The sequence below is a fragment of the Aphelocoma coerulescens genome, chromosome 4 (assembly GCF_041296385.1).
Source record: "Aphelocoma coerulescens isolate FSJ_1873_10779 chromosome 4, UR_Acoe_1.0, whole genome shotgun sequence".
Taxonomy (NCBI): Eukaryota; Metazoa; Chordata; class Aves; order Passeriformes; family Corvidae; genus Aphelocoma; species Aphelocoma coerulescens.
The window spans coordinates 78,830,031-78,849,819 of record NC_091017.1 but is presented as its reverse complement, the minus strand read 5'-3'; the positions used below and the strand labels follow the sequence as shown (position 1 = coordinate 78,849,819).

General features: G+C 52.4%; 1 protein-coding gene across 1 annotated transcript in view; it reads left to right on the top strand.

The window, feature by feature from the left end:
* The window catches only part of LOC138110157 (rab11 family-interacting protein 5-like), a 128,636-nt gene that overhangs the window by 92,790 nt on the left and 16,057 nt on the right, over nt 1-19,789 (top strand). Inside the window, exons 12-15 of the mRNA XM_069014879.1 lie at nt 2,406-2,496; nt 6,587-6,702; nt 8,731-8,816; nt 17,167-17,284. Of these exons, the coding sequence (XP_068870980.1) occupies nt 2,406-2,496; nt 6,587-6,702; nt 8,731-8,816; nt 17,167-17,284 (411 nt within the window). The remainder of the gene's footprint in view (nt 1-2,405; nt 2,497-6,586; nt 6,703-8,730; nt 8,817-17,166; nt 17,285-19,789) is intronic.

The following is a 19,789-nucleotide window of genomic DNA, read 5'->3' as shown; positions in this document are numbered from 1 at the left end:
TCTGTTTCCATCTCCCAGTGCTGCAGATCCCGCTCGGTGACTGGGTGTTGGTCACAATAATAAACCTGGGCTTGGTTTTTAATGATGAATTTGCCTCAACAGCATCCTCCGGTCAGCCCCAAGTAATTAAACTCATTAACATCTCCTTGATGGCCTTTTTGCTTTGGAGGCCTGAGGATGAGCAGTTCCTGCCCTTGCCCTGTTTACCCTCATTGCACCTCGTGGCCTGTGGGAAGGAGTTCACAGATCAGCGACAGCCATTTCCAAACTGTGGCAAACAAACCCTCATTAGCTTCCTATATCCAGTCCTTGTGCTGGGAATCCGGGAGATGGGATTTAAATCTCCAGCAACTCTAATTTCAGATTCCCAGCAGGGGGGTTGCTGCGAGTGGGGACTGAGTTCATTGCATTGAATCTGGAAGTAAAATGCTTTTATTTCACTGCCCTCACAGTGGTGGCTGCCCCAGACTCAGCTTTTCTCTTTCAAACGCTGCTGCTCTTCCACTTCGTGCTCAAATCCCTCCATCCACTTTATGGCCAAATCCCCCATCAAACCCCCAAGGAGGTGACAAAATTTGTCATTGACACAGATTAACCATATCCAGACTAAATACCCAAATCCACCGGGCAGACCAGCAAAGCCGGGCTTAAAACTGTCTTCTCTTAAAGCCACACGTTTAAGACTATCTTACGGTTTCTGGAACTGTTCAGACTTTGAAAATACTCATCCTAACAATTGGAAAATGCAAAAAAAGAAAAGAATTCAGTACTTTTTGAGGGGGAAGAACATCAAGACAAGCCCTCACTGCTGTCCACACTAAGAAGAGTCACTGTGGCTCTCTTGGGCTCAGCTCTAAAGCCGCGTTTGCCGAGGACAGGAGGAGGAGTTCCTGCTGGGGTCTGGGTGAAAACCTTGGGAAAGGCTCTGGGAACTTGCTGGGGCTGGAGAAGCAGCCCTGTGCTCGTGCAGGGCTTACCCAGCTGTTGTGCTTCTCCACCTCTTCCTCCCAGGCTCCAGCACGCTGGGATGTGCTGGGATGTGCATGGATAATGTAGCAGCCTGCAAAATATGTTCTCCCAGGCTTCTCTTTTCTTTCTAACCCCCCCCCAAATCGTTCTTTTCTGGCAGCTTTTTGGCTTTGGCTGAATTTTTTTTTTTTAAATTTTGCTGCATTTTTGGCTGAAAACTTTTGGGCCACACATTGCTCAAGGCTTCCATTTCCAGCCAAAAATTCCCAGGTTGGGGCAGTTGGGTTTTGTTTGTGCATTTGTGGGAAGTTTGTGGGATGAAAAAATGAAAACACAGTGAGGAAGAGTAATTTGAAGACAGAAGTCATTCCTCATGAATAGCTTTGGTTAATTTTTCACCCCACTTGTGCTTGAAGCCAATTTTGGTGGTGATTCTCCCAACTTTCACTGTTACAAACCTGAGGGTCAGGAGCAGTGACTCCTCTGTGCTGTTCCTGTAAACATCCACAACGACTCAGATCCATGAAAAGCTATGGAGAGCTCTGCTTTAGTCAAGGGTTGGACGAGGCAACAAAAATCAATCCGTGGTTATAATAAACTTCACAGCCCAAGTGCTGGCACTGGATTGGGTTGTGTAGTGCAGACCCTTGGAGCAGGAATTCATTGTGTTGGGCCACCACCACCACTGAAATTTGGCTTTTTCCTGGCCAGGTGAAGACTGCCAGTCCCAAGGATTTTGTGCTGGATGGGGAAAATGTTGGTGAACGGGGCCAAAATGCAGCCAAGGGCATTTCCAGGAGGACTGGATGGTGTTGCAGTGGTTTCTGGCTTGGCTTTTAGCTGGGAAGGGCTTGAACCCAACGGTTGGGTTCAACCCTTCATATAAACCCACCAGCTGGCTTCAATCCTTAATTTAAACCCCATGGTTTGGTGCACTCCAACAGCTGGGTTCAACACTTTGTGCAAACCCAAGGGTTGGGTTCAGTCCTTAATTTAAACCCAACAGTTGGGTTCAACCCTTCATTTAAACCCCATGGTTTGGTTCAATGCAATGCTTGGGTTTAACACTTTGGGTAAACCCAGCTGTTGGGTTGGACCCTTCTTATAAACCCAAGGGTTGGGTTCAATCCTTCACTTCAACCCAGTGGTTGGGTTCAGTCCAGCAGTTGGGGTCAGCCCTTCATATAAACCCACGAGTTGGGTTCAACTCTTCATTTAAGCCCAAAGGTTGGGTTCAGCCCATGTTTTAAGCTCAGCAATTGGATTTAACCCTTTGTTGACTAAAGATTTGAGCCCAACACAGCCAAACCCTGCAGTGGGGGGGGAGGTTTAGTTCTCAAATGCTTCTCCATGGGGAGAGACCCCAAACTGTGCCACCTGCCCTGCTCCTGGTCATTAAGCCTCTGCTTCTCTGGTTTGTTTTTCTCCACTCCAAGGTGGGCCTTAATGTTCTGATCCAGAGAGCAAACAAGTTTACCCCGGCCACTCGGCTCCTGATCCAGAGGTTTGTGCCGTTCCCTGCTGTCGGTAAGGACGAACTCCTTTTCTTTATGTTCTGAGTGGTGGCTGCAAACCTGCAGGTGGCCAGAAGCCACTGGGATGGACACAGCTCCTGCCTTCCTGCTCGTGTCCCCTCAGTGGTGGTGGTCCCTGAGCTGGGGCAGGCGGGGGTGGAACTCTGCAAAGCAGAATTTTGGCAGAAAAATGCTGCAAAGCTGCTGGCGGAGGCAGCCCCTGAGGCTTTTCAGCTGCACTTCCCACTCTGAAGCAGCTTCAAAAGTGATCAGCACTGACTGGTCCGTGACCATCCCGATCTGAGTGCATTTCATTCGAAAGATCTGGGCTGAACTGCCCAAATCTTCAAATAAGCAGCAGCACTGCAGTGATTTTACACTAAAATGCAAAGAAATGGTTCTGCTGTGAATGCACCGATTTCTGAGAGCCACTGGTTAAAAGCAGCCCCAAGTGTGTGCAGAACTGAGGCTGCTCCTGCCTTGGGGGAGCATTTTATTGGTGTTTTATCAGCCCAGCGTTTGAGGGAAGGGACGCCCTGGGCTCAGCCTTTGCTGGGCCCTGTGGTTACAGCCTTCAGCAGATGCTGAGTTATTTTAGCCCTGGAGAAGTCCCCAGTGGCTTTGGGGTAATTTTCTGTATAAGCTTGTTTGTTTACAAAGATGGGGCAAAGATTGCCCAAGCATAGAGGAAATCACTAAAGAAAAGCAGGGGTTTGCTCCCTGTTCCAGGTCCCTTTTCAGCCATTTAATGCCGAATTTTCCTTTCAGCTTTTTCCTTTGCCGTGCAAGTGCCCCATCCTCAGAGCTTCACTCGAGGCTGCTGAGCCCCTTTACCTGTCTGCTCCTCTCCCTTCCTCTGGTCTTTCTGCTCCTTTTTTAACAGGGAACTGGTTGTTGTGTCCCCCCAGCCCTCAGTTCCCAGGCTGATGGATTTTTCCCCCTCTTTTCTGCCAGGAAGGCAGCTGCTGTCCCTGTCTGCAGAGCAGCAGTGATGGGGATTGTGGTCTGGGGGTTGCACTGAGCACTTTGCTTGTACATAAGGGATCTGTGGACATTGTTGTTGTTTTCCTGGGACTTTTCTGGGATGTATTTTTGAGGGATTCAGCTTTCCTTGGGTTTTATAACCAGGACAGCATGAGGGATGAGTTCAAGCCCTGGGAAGCAGCTCTGAGGCGGGGTTTGAGTCAAAGACACACAGGAAATCCTTGCTGCAGGGTCGATCTATTTCCACACCAAGGTGTTTGTGTTGGCATTGATTGAGGACCCATAATTAATTTGTTTAGCCTGTAATTAATTCTCCAGCTAATATTTTATTTGTCATGCTTCGTTATGATCAGGGATCCTCCCACTAATTGCTGGTTTGTGGTTTGCAGACCTGGACAAACCCTTTAGTTAAAGATGCATCTCCCAGTTCCTTTTGAGCCTCCAGCCCCCAGCAAAAAGGCAGAAATTCTCCTTTTCTACATGAAAAGGCCGACACTGGGGTAAAGCTCTTGCTCCAAAAAACCCGTGGACGTGGTGCTCAGGGATGGGGTTTAGTGGTGGATCTGGCAGTGCTGGCTGATGGTTGGACTTGATGATCTTCGAGGTCTTCTCCAGCCTTAATGCTTCCATGATTCTGTGAAATTAAAGAGTTGTCCCCATCCTTTCCTTGCCTCCCTCTCCACTGACCTCCAGAGCTGTGCTGGTTGGAGGCAGCTGGGAAACTGGAGGGACATCCAAGCTTGAGAGTCTGATCCCGAGTTACCAGGGGAGAGGGGCAGCTGCTGCGGGGGTGGAAGGCAGCCCAAACTCCCAGCAGGGATGTTCATAAGGACTCTGTGGAGCTTTGGGAAGCTGGGATGGGTGCTGGAAAGGTCGTGGTGCCCTCAGAGATGCTGTGCACGGGGTGTGTCGTCCCCAGGTCATGTCGAGGTTGTGTTTGCACACTCAGTGAACTCCCACCTGCAGAAGTTCTGCCTGGAGGACACATTCAGCAGGGGCAGTGCTGGGTCAGGCCGTGCCCTCACCCTCCTCCAAAGTTAATTTGTAGTAGCTGAAAATCCCAAATTTTCCAAAAAAATCCCACCCAGGTCCAGGGGTTGGGTCCTGGAAACCAACCCAGGTGAGCAGCTCCCGAAGGTGGCCAAGGCTCTGCAGGGCCAGAGGCTGCCCCGCTGGAAAAGGGGTTTGGGATTGGTGGTGGAGCATCCTCTGGGGCTGAAGGGGTTCTGTGGAAAGAGCAGGAAAAAGCAAGGAGGGTCTTGGAGCCTGAATTTGAGCAAGGAGGGGCTGGATCCTTTCTCAGAGATGAGGAGGGGAAGGATCTCGGTGCCCAGGGAATGCAAGGAACCCAATTCACCCTTTTCTTCCCAAGAACTGGGTGTGAACGGCTGTCCCCAGGGTCAGGGTGTCACTGGTGAGGGTCTGCCTTATACTGGAGGTGTGCATGGCTGAAAGAACGCTCACAAAATCCCCAAAATTGCACCCCAAACCTGATCTGAAGGAAATTAAAGCTGGTGGAAAGATCCTCATTGGAGAGAAGGGAGAGGAAGGAAGGATTTCTTCTCCTTGGGCTTTTTTGTGTGGGGGAGGTTAAAGTTGTTGTGTTTAGGTGATGCCCAAGGACAGATTTAAAGTGTGGAGAGCACCCTGGGATAGAAAAAATATCTGCAAACCCCCAGGAGTGGGGTGGTGGCTTGGTTTGGCGCCTGGACCCAGGTTCCAGTGTGCCTCAGAGTGTTTTCACAGCCGCAGTTTCCAGGCCACATTATCACAATTTCTTCCCGGATCCTGCAGATCACTTTGTCTGCACATATATTTATTTATTTCTCACCCCTCCCCGTGCATTTGAGACGTCCATAAAATCCAAGTTTAGCCATAATTAGCAGCACTTTCTGCTTCCTCAGAAAGCAGAAGGGGAGCGGTTACGTGAGTCGCTCGTCTCAGACGAACGGGCTGGAAGCAGCTTTTGGGTTTGGGACCAGGTCAGGGAATCCAGAGCCTTGGAAAAGCATCTTGGGAGCACCAGGTCTGGACACCCCATCCTGGGTCAGTCAGGAACTCTGTGCCAGGGCATCCTTGGCCAGAGCAGCTCTGTTGGGGGGTTTTTATCTGCTCAGTTGTGATTGACAACGAGAAGGACGGGGCATGAGAGCGTTAAAAACGAAAAAAAACCCAGGGGCTAAAGTTTCTTTAAATGAAAGGCCTGTTTTGTTTTTGATCTGGGATTCAGGAGCTGAAGGGTTGGGAACACAGATATTTTGATAGATGGGAAGAGTGGTCTGGTAGCTGGAATATTAAAGAGAGAGACAGAGTGTGCGTGTGTGTGTGTTCCTCTCCCTCTCGAGTGGAAGGAGCATTTGTCACCACAAATCATCCTTGATTGCACAGAGCTGCCTTCAGAGAGGGCTCACCCACCCACCACCCTCAAAAAATTAGACATTTGTTATATGACATGAATTGAGATTAATTAGCGAATATTAACCCATCAAGCCGTGCAGAAACACATTTTTGGAAGGCACTTGGTGCTTGCAGCAACAGTGGGTTTGTCTCAGTTCTGGGTGGAAAGTTTGCAGGGAAATGTGGTGTGGGGGGTGCTGGAAAATGCCACTTGATCAGCCCAAAAGTTCTGTGGGAATTAGCAGCTTTTCTTTGGGAGAAGTTGGGAAGTGCCTGAGCCCTGGAGAGGGGCTGCACTCGGGAGGGAGGTGCTCAACCCCAGCTCCTGATCAGATTTGAGAGACAGAATTTGGGGTCACCTCAAGGCCTCAAAAGCCACAGGCTGGGCAGGGAGTGGGGGTCAGAAAGGTCCTGGTGCACGGAGCCGTTTTCCCCCTAAAATGTGTGAAATCATGGAATGGTTTGGGCTGGAAGGGACCCTAAAGACCATCTAGTTCCAGCCACGGGCAGGGACACCCTGCACTGGACCTTCCAGTTGTCCTATTTGCCCTTATTCTCCCAGAGGAAAAAGAAAAAATTGGTTATTACTCTCCTTGAGAATCCCATCTCTTTTTTTCGGGATCAGAGCAGCTCAGGGAAGCTCCTTGGCAGACTGAGGGAAGGAAATCTGGAGGGCTGGCAGGGCACACAGAAGCTGATCCTCCTGCCTTTCTCCTCCTCAGCCAGTGCCAACATCTGCAACGTTGTCCTGATGAGGCACACGGAGCTGGAAGAAGGAATCGATGTGTTGGACAACAATGGGAACATCGTCGGCTCTTCCAGAGTTGCTGCCAAACACGTGAGTACCCGAGGTGTTGGGTGAGCTGGGGCACGGCGGATTCCAGGCTCAGCACACCCCACAGCCGCTGGAATCCATGGCTTAAAGAGCTGGGAATGGAGGAGAGCAGCATTCCAGAGGGCTCGTGTGTCGTGTGGGGAAATTTGGGGACTGGCCTTAAAGATTTCGAGGGGCTCAGATTGACCCTGGGGAGATCCTGTGCCTGGTGCTTCCACAGGAGTTCCTTGTGGAGTACCCAGCAGAGATCCCTCACACCTTTTCCCAGACGAGGAGGGCTCAGGCTCTGAGCTGAGCAGTTTTCACCCCTTCCCCTGCCAAACCTGCATTAAAGCTGCCACCCGAAGCTGAGTGAGGGCAGCCAGGTGGTTTTACCCTCGTTAACACCTGGTTTGCTTTCCCCGGGACCCACTCCGTGCCTGGAGCTGTTCCCTCTCCATCCCTCGGAGCAGTTCTGCCTCCTGAGCTGTTGTTTCCAAGTGGGCTCTCAGTGAGACGTGGAGCTGTACCCAGCACACGCCCAGGCACAGGAGTTAATAATATAATGCTGGCATTTCCCTCCCTCCTTCTGTCCAAGGCTCCTGAGGCACTCCAGAGACAGCAATTAATGCACGGCTCTGCAGTCCTCGGCAGGAGCTGGGGGATCTCTAATGCCTCTCCATATTGTTGTTTAACAGGGGGATTCAAACAATCTGTTGAAGTGCTCCAAGACACTTCTTGGAGCCAGTTTTCCCCAATTCCATTAGCTGGCTCCAGGACCTGCTTTCCCCTCTCCATCCTGATGGTTGCAAGAGAAAATAAAGATTATAAGTGAAGGTGGAGCTGAAACGGAAAATTTGGGAGTTCTGGGAACTTCTGCTCAGCTGCCACCCAATCCCAGTGCTTCTTCCTGGACGGGTTAATCCTGGTTTTTGTCATGTAAAACGGGGCAGATCCTCAGTGTGACCCCTCTGTCCCTCTCTGGGGGTTTGTTGTGATGGGACATAAAATCCCTGTGACATAAAATCCTGGAATGGTTTGGGTGGGAAGGGACCTTAAATCCCATCCCATCCCACCCCATCCATGGGCAGGGACACCTCCCACTATCCCAGCTGGATCCAAGCCTCAATGTCCAGCCTGGCCTTGGACATTCCCAGGGATCCAGGGGCAGCCCCAGCTGCTCTGGCAATTCCAGCCCAGCCCCTCCCCACCCTCCCAGCCAGCAATTCCTTCCCAACATCCCAGCCCAAGCTCCCCTTTCCCACTGGGAAGCCATTCCCTGCCTCCTGGCCCTCCAGGCCTTGGCCCCAGTCCCTCTGCAGCTCTCCTGGAGCCCCTTTAGGCCCTGGAAGATCTCTGGGCCTCAATAAATCCAGATCCTGCTGCTCTGTTGGCTCCTTCTGGTGAGTCTGGCCAGGAGGGAAGGATCAATGGAGGGACAGCTGCAAGTTCCGTGGTTGGGGTTTTCCTGGGAGAGGAGAGCCCCGTGGGTCACAGTGCCCTGCAAGGAGCCAGCAGGGGTTAAAAGCAGTCCCTGGAGCAGCAGTGAGGGGCTGCACTCCCCCAGCATGGAGCTGAAATCAACACAGCTTGGGGAGGAAGGGTCGAAGCTGCTGCTCAGCCCCTGTTGGGATATTTCCCCTACAACATCTCCCCTCCATTTCCCCTCCAACATTTCCCCTACATTTCCTCTACAACATTTCCCTTACAACATCTCCCCTACAACATCTCCCCTACAACACCTGCAGGCAGCTGTCCCACCTCCCTTCCTCCCTGCAGGCAGCCCTGCCAGGTGTGTGTGGGATTGTGCTGGGGTGTTTGGACGCTTTCGGTGGCATCGGGTGGAATCAGGGAAGCTCTTGGGTGTCTCTGTTTGTTCTGCCGGGTTTGTGACCCGGAATGTTGTGACCAAACAGCTCCTGGCCAAGCTGGAAGTGCCCGCTGATCCCTTCATTCCCATAAGTAGCCCAGCAGAGCCGTTCCTGAGCCCAGCAGGTCCGTTCTGGGTTTGTTTGGGATGTCTGGATGTGTTTGTTTGTGTTTGCTCTGCAGGCCCTGCTGGAAACAGCCCTGACCAGGGTGGTCCTGCCCATGCCTATACTGGTTCTACCTCCGATCATCATGTCCGTGCTGGAGAAGTGAGTGCTGCCGGAGGGGAAGGGGGATTCCCAAGGGGAGAGGTCCTCAGTGGGCGTTGGCATTGATATTTTATGGAATCATGGAATGGTTCAGGTTGGAAAGGTCCTCCAAGGTCATCAAGTCCAACCACCCCCAGCAGCACCGCTGCCCCATGTCCCCAAGGGCCACATCCACAGGGCTTTGAAATCCCTCCAGGGATGGGGACTCCACCCCTGGGCAGCTCCTTCCAATGCTTAACAACCCTTTCCGTGAAGGAATTTTCCCCAAATCCAACCTAAACCCTCCCTGGTGCCGTTCCCTCTCCTCCTGTCCCTGTTCCCTGGCAGCAGAGCCCGACCCCCCCGGCTGCCCCCTCCTGTCAGGGACTTGTGCAGAGCCACAAGGTCCCCCCTCAAATTTCATCCACCAATTTTTTTGCTTTTTAAATTGCCACATTGCATCGTTTTGGAGCAATGTCCAGCTTGTTGAAGTTTTATATTGACGTGGTTGTTTTGACTCACCTCTGTCACCCCAGCAGTTTGAGTAGCCCATTGTGCAAGGTCAGTGGGAGACAAAACCCTCTGGAGTCAGTGGAAAACTGTCCGTGACTTTCAGCTCTCCACTTAGCAAACGTCAGAGGTTAAAAGGTCTCGGCTGGTGTTCAGCCAGAGGTGGTCATGGAATCATGGAATTGTTTGGGTAGGAAGAGACCTTAAAGACCATCTAATTCCAATGAGGAGCAGATTCCACCCCCCTAATTTTGTGCAAAATGTTTGAGTTTTTGTTCATTCTCCTCCTGGACAAAATCTCTGCAGCCTCTTCCCTGCTCCAAGTCCCTTTGTCACCCACACGGTCCCCAAGCCGTGATTTCCCTGTGGGATCTGCTGGGAATGTGCTTGGGAGTGACTGTGCCTTACTCTGGAGTTGCTGACTCTGGAGTAACTTATTCTGGAGTAATTTACTCGGGGCTTACTCCGAGTTATGTGTAGGAACTGAGGCTGTACATCGAGGTGGTTTTGTGTGTTCCCACTGCTTTAACTGGTTCCCATTTCACCATCCCAAAAAAGATCAACACCCAAATGGGACAAATGATTTCATTGCTTCAGAGGACCTTTGCTGGGTACCCACAGATCAAATCCTCCATGTGCCAAAAATTCAGAGAAATTTGTAAAAAACTCCTCTCTGAGTTGTTATTTGAAATGTTTGTCTCCAGCAGGACACGCTGAGGGCCCATCCTGGGGCATCCCCAAGCTGCAGTGAACCTGACAGTAAAATCAGATTGGCACCTGGGGGCAAAGCAAAACCGATGGTGAAATTTGCTCCATCCTTTGGAGCAAAATAACACCAATAAATCGCTTCTTTGTCCTTGGGGGCATCGTAAATCCTTGGGCTGATGTGAGTTCTGCTAAATGCACCTGTGCTCAGTGCAGGCCTTACTAAAACTGATTTTACCTGTGCATTTACAGGAGGTTGCCCTCAAAAAAAATCATCATTTTAACTGATTGAAAGACTTCATTCACGTTTGGGAGAGAAAATTTTCCTTCTCACTGCCACGAAACTCCGTGGGTACAAAAATACCCAGGCCCTGCTTTTGCCTGCCTGAATTCTCCCCGGAGCTTTGTGCCTGCTTCCTTTGCCATCAAATATCCTTGGATTCCTGGAAGGCTGGCAGTGGGAAACAGCAGGGATGGGGACTGAGGTGTGGCTTGGCCACGCTGCTGCAGGTGGTGGCACCTCTGGAACACCCTTGGGACACGGGGAGGGATCTGAAGTCAACTCACAGACCTTCCCAAAGGCTTCAGGCAGAGGTGAAAGCTCATTTGGGGGAAAAATAGCTTTGGAGCATTTGGGGAAAAGTGTAACTTGTTGAATTTAGTAGGATTTGAGTTGGAGGAGGGCATTTTTAATGGGGGTGAGATCCAGACAGGCATTATCCATTTATTTATGGAAATCCCTATAGGGACTATAAATGGGAAGGACAAACATGTCACTCATTATTTGGAGGCTGGAGAGCTGGAATGAGGAGTCACAGCCTGGATCCTCCAATGGATTTACATTTGGGATACGGGAAGGAGGGGATGATTCCTCCAATGGATTTGCATCTGGGATTTTGAGGAAGGAGGGGATGATTCCTCCAATGGATTCGCATTTGGGATTTTGAGAAGAAGGGGATGTTCTTCCAATGGCATTTGGGATGTGGGAAGGAGGGGACAATTCCTGTGCCTGGTGTGGTCCCAGGTGGGTGATGGAGCTCAGCTGGGTGGGACTCCCACCCCTCCAGGACCCAGCCCCTGCTCCCAGCAGCGGTTTCAGATCCCAGGAATTCTCCCTGCCTCGTTCCTCCCAAAGTTTATTTTAAGTGGCCAGTTCCCGGTCGCGTCTCTCCGCTCGGATCCAGGTCTTTCCTCTCTCCCAGCCATCTCTCCATCTGCATGTTTTAACTCCCCCAGCTGCCTCTCCCGTCTCTTGTGCCATTTTTTTCAGCTCTCTTGGCTCCTCTCGTCTCTCTGCCTGCTGTGTATTTTAACTCCCGGGGCCGCCTTCCCTGCTCTCCAAGTAATTCCATGTTCCCTCCCACTGCCGCGCTCCCATTCTTTCCCCATGTTTCATGCATTTCCTGCTGCTTGGACGCTCTGTTGGAGCAGGGAACATATAGAATCAATGTTTATTTTCAGCCTGCATATGCCATGCAGGGAACACGGTGTCAGTTATTTTGTGCAGATGTATTCTCATTGAAGTTTTATAAATAATATCTGTGCTGGCAACTTTAACACGGAAAAATATTGGTTTGGCCATGTCTGTGGGATGAGGGCGGCTCTTCCGTGGCACAGAGCTGACAGTGGGAATTCTTTGGTGCCCCCGTGTCACACAGGTGTGGGGACAGCTGCCTCCACTGCAGGAAGTTGGACTCTTCATCTCTATTTCCCTTTATTCAGACACTCCTTTGTTTGGTTATTACAGTGAAATCTGGGAAGTGGAGCTGTTTGCTCCCAGCCACCATCCAAGGCCCCTGCTCCTTGCAGAGCTGCAGCCCGTCCTGCAGCTGGTTTGTGTGGGACACTCCAGGTCTAAGTGCAGCCTCAGTCTGAGCTCTGTGGTGGGACAGCCCAAATTTTTGGCTCCTGTGGCCTGGCCAAGAGTTGGAGAAGCTCAGTCCATCACGAGCGTCTGCTTTGGGGGATCTCTGAGTGGAGACTGAAGAACCTGAGCTCTTCTTACATCCTTATCTTAAACCTGCTCTGTGCCCCTCAGAGAAGACCTTTCAGAGGGTCTGAAGCACAGAGCAGGGCTGAGAAGGTTCCAAGAGCTCGGGAATGTTAGGATACACTGGAGAAGGGCTTGGAGCTGGCTGGGCAGTGTTTGTGAAGAGACAAAGCTGGAACTGCTGGCGATGGGCAGGAGCTGAGGGAGAAACGGGAGCAGAACAGTTGTGTCCACAGGAGAGGAGCATTTCTGCTCTTCCTCATCTCCAATCTTCCTTAAGCAGCAGTTCCTAGGCCTGTTTTCCTGTAAATCCCATAAAATCTGAGTGCTCCCAGGCTGGATCAACACTGCTGAGCTGCTCTGGCTGAGCTAAATCAGTGGCACCAGGAAAAATTGATTTTCCTGGGGGCTGGCCAGTGCTCAGCCAGTGGTTTGTGGTGCTGGAAGGGCATTTTCTTCAGCCTGAACCGTGTTTGTCACTGCAGAGCTGTGGCTGGGGCAGGAGGCCCTCCTGGCCCTGGTGTCCATGGACTTTTCCTGGAGATATTCCCCTGTCAGTGAGCGCAGGATGTTCCCACAGGTGCTTTTCCTGTGAAGTCCCCATCCGGCTGAGCCCTCGGTGAAGTTTGTTTGGGCTCAGCAGCTGCCAGCAGTGACACCTTCCACTGCTGGGGCTGTTCCCGGAGTAAACACGGAAACTGCTCCTTTAATGGTGTCAATCAAGCACAAAAATCCCCCAACCTCCCTTGTTTTGCATCTGCTGTGTCCTCTGGATGGGCACAGGGCTGGAGCTCCGGGCTGGGGACAGTGGTGGCCTGGCTGGGTGGGGCAGCAGAGCTGCTGGTCGCTGGTAGAGCTCAGATTTCCCAAAATGACCCAAAATGAGTGAGAAGAGCTCGGGAACAGAGCAGAGAGACCTGGCAGAATGGGGATCTGGCATCCCAAACTTCCTTGGCACATGAGAGGGGTGTTCCGAAGAGTTTGGGATACCTCGGGATCCCCCGGGCTCCAGCCCCGGCGCTCCCCGTGCCCCGCGGCGGCGCCGGCGTCTCGCGGTGTCTGCACTGCCTCTGAACCTGTTTATAGCAAACACCACAGAAACCCCACAGAATCTGTCAGCTGGGAGACTCGGGTTCACTCCTGTCATGTTTAGTTTAGCATCTGACACCTCCTCCCCGACAAATACAGCCCTGGTTCACTGCACCCGATAACTCCTTCGGAGTGCAGCGCCTGACTTCCATATGGAATAAATTACAGCACCTCCTGAAAAACGCCAGAGGCAGCTGCCAAATTATGCAAAATTTAAACCACTAATGAACAATGTGATGAAAGTTGAATGAAGGTGTATTTACAAGAGCTACAACACTCTGTCTCCGCGCAGCAGATGTACTGTCTGTGTGTGTTTGTACCTACGGACACCGGGAGACGGGAGCCCAGGGCTCGGCTGCCTGAGGTGCCTCCCTCAGCACTCAGCCTAAGCATTCCCAGCGTCTTCCTGCCTCTTGCAGTGTCCTCTCAGCAAAATTTGTAAAGGGAAATTGCAGCAGGAAGAGGCATTAGGGGGTTTGAAGGAGTGAAGGAACAAAGCTTGAAGAAAAAGAGGAGGAGGGAAGTGTTGCAAAATTTCTTTTTCTTTGCCATCCAAAGGTCAGGGGAGAAACATGGATCAGTTATGCTGATGAGACAGAGCAAAAGTGTTGGCTTTTAAAATTAGGCACCACAAAATATTGATATTAAAGGGGGCTGGAGAGGGATTTTTCCCAAGAGCAGGGAGTGAAAGGACAAGGGGAGATGGTCTCGAGCTGAGGGAGGGGAGGTTTAGATCAGGGGAGGTTTAGACCTTGGGAAGCAATTCCAGGCTGTGGGGGTGGGAGGCCCTGGCACAGGGTGCCCAGAGCAGCTGTGGCTGCCCCTGGATCCCTGGCAGTGCCCAAGGCCAGGCTGGACAGGGCTGGGAGCAGCCTGGGACAGTGGGAACTGTCCCTGATGGGCTTTAAGGTCCCTTCCAAGCCCAGCCATTCCATGATTCCAGGATTCTCTTGTCCTCCTGCAGCTTTCAGGCGTGAGACCTCTTGGTGCAAACTTCCCAATTCCTTGCTGTCTTATCCAATCCAGGGTTTAGTCCCAAAGCTGCTCCTGTCCTGTGTGTGGGGTGAAGCCTCTAAAACTCCTGTTCTCCCGTGAAATAGCACCAATACTTCTGCACAGTTGTGGTGGGGTGGGATGGGCTTTGCTCTTGTGAACAAATCAGGCTCCTTCACTTGCTTTTGGAACATCTCTGGAGATGTTCAGCAATCCAATTTTTAATATCTCTTTTTTGAGTATTTTTTGTGGTACTCAAAATCCATCTGGACACAACCCTGAGTTCTGTGCTCCTGCCTGAGCAGGGAGGCTGGGCTGGGTGACCTCCCTCCCAACCTTACTCATCCTGGGATTTGTTAGGCTCCAGAAGCTGCCCGAGCTGGGCTCTCGGGGGGCTCTGAAGGTCCAGCCCTGCCCGTTCCCTGACCCACGCCTTTGGCAGAGCACACAGGGCAGTGTTGTGAACGAAATCCCTCTTCACCACGTGGATATTAATTCTATTTATTTTCAATCTGTGCTGATCCTCCGCAGTGAAACCCTTTGGAAGCTCCTCATCATTCCCTTCCGACGGGGGGTTAATGGGTGAAAAGAGGGATTTGCTTTGCAGCTGACAGCTCACAAAATGCAATATTTAACTTCCCATCCTTCCAAGCTCTGTGTCGGGAGCAGGGATCCCAGGGACAGAAGAAAACTGGACCTCTTGACTAATTATGAGTCATTTATTCTGAACCGCACAAATTCTCCAATCTGAATCCCAATTAAGACATTACACTACATGTGTTAATTAGTCTGCTCTCCTTTTTAGATCAAGCCATAACTCTTCCTAATTAGGAGGTCGGCCCTTGTAATTTGAACTGGCCTGAGTTGGAGGCACCCCTGCAAGTCACACCTGGGGGATGGACCCGGGATCATTTTAAATTGGTTGAGGTTTTCCTTGGGTGATTATCAGGTCCCCAGCAGGGCAGTAATTACAGAGGGTGCAGCTCCAAATTAAGATATCAGGGGTGGTGTCAGCAGTGATGCCTTGGCTCTAAACTGAACCCCGGGGAGGCCTGGAGGATGCTGCTCCTGGCATCGCCCCAGCGAGGGCTCTCACGGATCACAGCAGCTCCAGCAGGAGAACAACCAGCTCCAGGAGCTGCCCCTGTGCATCCCAGGGATAATCCCAGCTTATCCAGGGCAGTCCTGGAATGGGACAGGTGTTAAAGGGTGTGGACCAGGTAACCTCTCCTGCTTGGACAGGGAACCATTCCTGCTTGGACAGGAAACCATTCCTGCTTGGACTGGTACCCTGCTCTCCTGCTTGGACAAAGCCTTGCAGGCTTCTCTGAGAGAATCTGAGATTCAGTCGTGCTCAGTGCAGCACAAAGCAGCTCAATATTGGAGAACAGAAGCTTGACTTTCACAGCACAAATTGATAGGATCAACTCCGTCTCGAGAGCTTATTAGCGAGGAGCTGCGCTGTTGGAGGAGTTAAACTCTGGAGCGTTTGCCCTCCCCACTTCCCCCAAGCTGCTGAGATGAAGGCAGTTCTCAGCAAGGCGAGGAGGCTGAGTGTGCCCAGGCAGGAGCAGGGGATGAATTCCCCCTCATTGGCTCCCCCAGGTGTGTTTGGAGCTGGCACTGGACGTGGAGCAAGGGGCTGGGGTGACCTGGGGTCTGACCTGGCTGCAAACCCGGGCTGGCCGTGCCGAGGCAGGGCAGGGACAGGCCCTGGGCTGGAAGGGCTGGCTGGCACCTGGGAATGGTGCACTATGGATTGGGAATGGTTTCATCCCAATGATGTCACCACAGGGATGTTCAGGGCTTGGTGTCATCTCTGGTACCTCCCCTCACCGAAGGAGCGCTCCTGTGATCACCCCAGAGGGAAGGTGTTCACCAGGAGATCATGGAATCGTGGAATATCCTGAGCTGGACCCACTGGGATCACCCAGTCCCACCCCAGGCCCTGCACAGACCCCCAACAGCCCCACCCTGGGCACCCCTGGCAGCGCTGCCCAAACGCTCCTGGAGCTCTGGCAGCCTCGGGGCCGTGCCCATTCCCTGGGGAGCCTGGGCAGTGCCCAGCATCCTCTGGGGGAAGAACCTTCCCTGATATCCAAACTGACCCTGCCCTGGCCCAGCTCCAGCCCTTCCCTGGATCCTAAATAACCCAGCAGCAAATCCGCTCCCTCTCCACATTGCTCATACACACTGAACACCCCAACAAAACTCACTGTCAACGTGTTGGTTTATATTCCCAATTTTTTCACTTGAAGGATAGGGATCCTTTTTGTAAACGGCTCCAGAATAAATCCCTCAGGAATTATATTTTCCCCTTTAACACTGGTAAGCTGCCTGAGGACCTGTCTCCTGGAATATATTTAATATACCAGCTTCTACCAGCCAAACGTTGTCCCAGTTTTCCGGTGTAAATTCCATCCTTTTGGGTCATTATGAGACCCTGACCTTGCAGGTATCTTCAGGTGTTTGCTGTTAACAAGTTTTGAACCCATAAAGTCCCCTGGGAACAGCAAATGCTAAAATATCCTCGTCACCCACAGCGGATGTTGGATTTTTAACAAATTAAGGGATTGTCAAGTTTACGGCTTTATGACCCCACTGATGAAGCTGTGCCTTTTCCAGTGTCTTTTCCAAAGCTCCCAGAGCTCCCTGTGTCTCTGAAGGCCCTGATTTCCTTCTGCCCCCTGGGCATCAGCTCCACCTTGCTGCAGGTGACACCTGTGGCCGGGTCACCTCGTCTGCCTTGCCCCAGGGTGGGATGGCTGGAACTGGGGGCTGTGTGTGGCTGCAGTTGGTGGTGACCTGCTAAGAAAGAGGTGTCCACCCCTGGCAGTGTCCAAGGCCAGGCTGGACAGGGCTTGGAGCACCCTGGGCTGGTGGGAGGAGTCCCTGCAATGGCAGCGAGTGGGATCAGATCATCTTTAAGGTTCTTTCCACCCCAACCCATTCCATGATTCTCTGAAGGGCCCGAAACCAGTGAGGAGAGGGGTGCAGCGGGCCCAGGTGAGCACCAGTGTCCATCTGATGATGTCCTGCACTCCCCTGTCCATGGAATTCTCTAACCAAGCCTCTCCCTTGCAGAACTTCGCTCCTGAGGTCCCGTCCCCGGATGATTCTCCCGGTCCAAAGCCTCGTGTGCCTCGCTGCCTTTGGCCTGGCCCTGCCCCTGGCCATCAGCCTCTTCCCGCAGATGTCCGAGGTCAGTGCGTGTCCGCTCTGCCGGGGTCTCACAGGGGGTACAAACCCTCCTGTATCAGTATTGCCCTCCTGGATATCAGTCCTGCTCCTGTGGCTCCTCCTCCATTCCTGCATGGAGCTGGTTTCAGTACTCTTCACGTGAACGGTGCAGCTTCACCGGGCAGGTGAAGGCCCCTCTCCCTCACAGTGGAGTTTCTTTGGAGTGAAAATATTGAATCCAAGCTCTGTGCATGAAGCCAGGAGCCTGGGCCATCCATTTGAGGTGGATGTTCTTCCCCAGAGCTTCTTTGAGGGCTTTTCCTTTTTCATCTCCTGGGAAGACCCAGCCTGGGGGTGAGCAAAGGAAAACCAGCCAAGGAAACGGGGGATGACCAATGCAATCACTGGGACCACTTCGGCTGAACACATTGCTCGGGTGGATTTATCTGTAAGTCATTCATTTGGGTGATTGGAGCTTTTCCTGCTTGTGAATCTGTGCATTTCCAGAGAAGGTCTCTGTTCCTAAGGGATAAAACCTCTGTCAAACAAGGACCCTGCTGTGGTTCTTTCCGTGTCAGGGAAGGGCTACCAGGAGTTTGTATCCCTGTCTGCAGGTTAATTCGTACTTTTTCAGTCTGGATGGGTTCATCCATGACTTCCAGCCAGGGAATCTTGCTGTACACTCGTGTGCTGACTGACAAACATGTTGGGAATTCTTTGTTGTCCTTCTTGCTGTCTCCAGGCTGAGAGAAAACCGTCCCTTCTCTCTAAGAACCTGAATTTATCTCAATCTTGGAGTCTCTTGCTAAAAGACGTGTTTGCTGAAGCTTTAATGATTCATATGGCTCTTCCTTAAACTTTTTCTAATTAGTCAACATCGTTTTTGGAGCCCTTCCATCAGGAGCAGACACAGCATTGCAGTCAGAAGCTGCACAAGCCCCAGTTGCAGGAGCAATGTGATTCCCCTGCCTCTCCCGGGCCCCGTGCATCCCCAGAGCCTGGCGGTCCTTCTGGCAGGAGCTCAGCCTCGGCTCCCTGGCCACCGGCTCTGTGCTCTGATCCCAGGTTCTGCTCCAAGGTCCTGCTTGGGAAAGGCTGAGGAGCATTGCCAGGTCTTGCACCTGCTCGAGGTAGAGCCTGGAGCATGTCCAACCTTCCTGTGCGAAGGAGACTCGGGCACGGAGCATCCCATCTGCTCCTTTTCCAGAGTCAGAGAGATTTTAAGGCTGGAAAAGCCCTCAGAGCCCATCCAGTCCAACTGTTCCCCCAGCCCTGCTGGGGCCAGCACAGCCCCATGTCCCCAGGTGCCACATCCACACGGCTTTGGAATCCCTCCAGGGACAGGGACTCCACCCCTGTTCTTCTGCCTGACCACCCTTTCCATGAAGAATTCCTTCCTGATATCCAATCCAAACCTTCCCTGGTGCAATTTTCCTGGAAATTTCCAATTCCCTCCCTATTTCCAGGAAAGGCAGCTGCACACCAGGAGGTGGCTGTGGCCTCTCCTGAGAGGTTTCCTTTCAGGATAATCAGGGAAGCAAGACCACAGCAGGTACCACCAACCTCATTTATCCCAAAGGTGACAAGGCCACTGTTCCCCCAAAATCCTGGAATTCTGGAATGGTTTGGGCTGGGAGGACCTTAAACACCCTCCTGCTCCATGCCATGACCAGGGACACCTCCCACTGGAATTGTGGCTTCCTGGGTGACAGATAATTTCTCCTGTGCAGTATCTGATATTCCAGCAGGGAAAACCACATTGATTTTAGCAGCTGAATGAATTCTGACCCACAGGGAGAATTCAGGACTGGTTTGCCTCAAAGGATATCAGGATTGCAGGCACCAGGCGAGCCTGGAACGGCGGCGTTGTTGGGAGTGACCTTCTGAAGGCAGCTGAGATGTTCTCAGCAGTGTAAACATGAATCAGCGCTGATTAGGGATCAGACAGGATGACGAGCGCTGCCCACGCTCCGTGTCAGGGGAAAGAAACCCTCCTGGAGCCTGCTGGAGCTCTGCCTGCTGGGATCCCAGCCCTGCCCCACGGCACTGAGACCCGCCCTGCACAGCTGGAGCCACATCTGCTCACACCACGGCATCAGGTGCTCCACAGGCAGCTGGGGCTGGTCAGTCTTGGAATCCCAGCCTGGTTTGGGTTGGGAGGGACCTTAAATCCCATCCCATCCCACCCCATCCATGGGCAGGGACACCTCCCACCATCCCAGCTGGATCCAAGACTCAGTGTCCAGCCTGGCCTTGGGCACTGCCAGGGATCCAGGGGCAGCCCCAGCTGCTCTGGCAATTCCAGCCCAGCCCCTCCCCACCCTCCCAGCCAGCAATTCCTTCCCAACATCCCACCCCAAGCTCCCCTTTCCCACTGGGAAGCCATTCCCTGCCTCCTGGCCCTCCAGGCCTTGGCCCCAGTCCCTCTGCAGCTCTCCTGGAGCCCCTTTAGGCCCTGCAAGGGGCTCCCAGCTCTCCCTGGCTCCTTCCCTTCTCCAGGTGGACACAAGCTGTTTCCCATTCTATG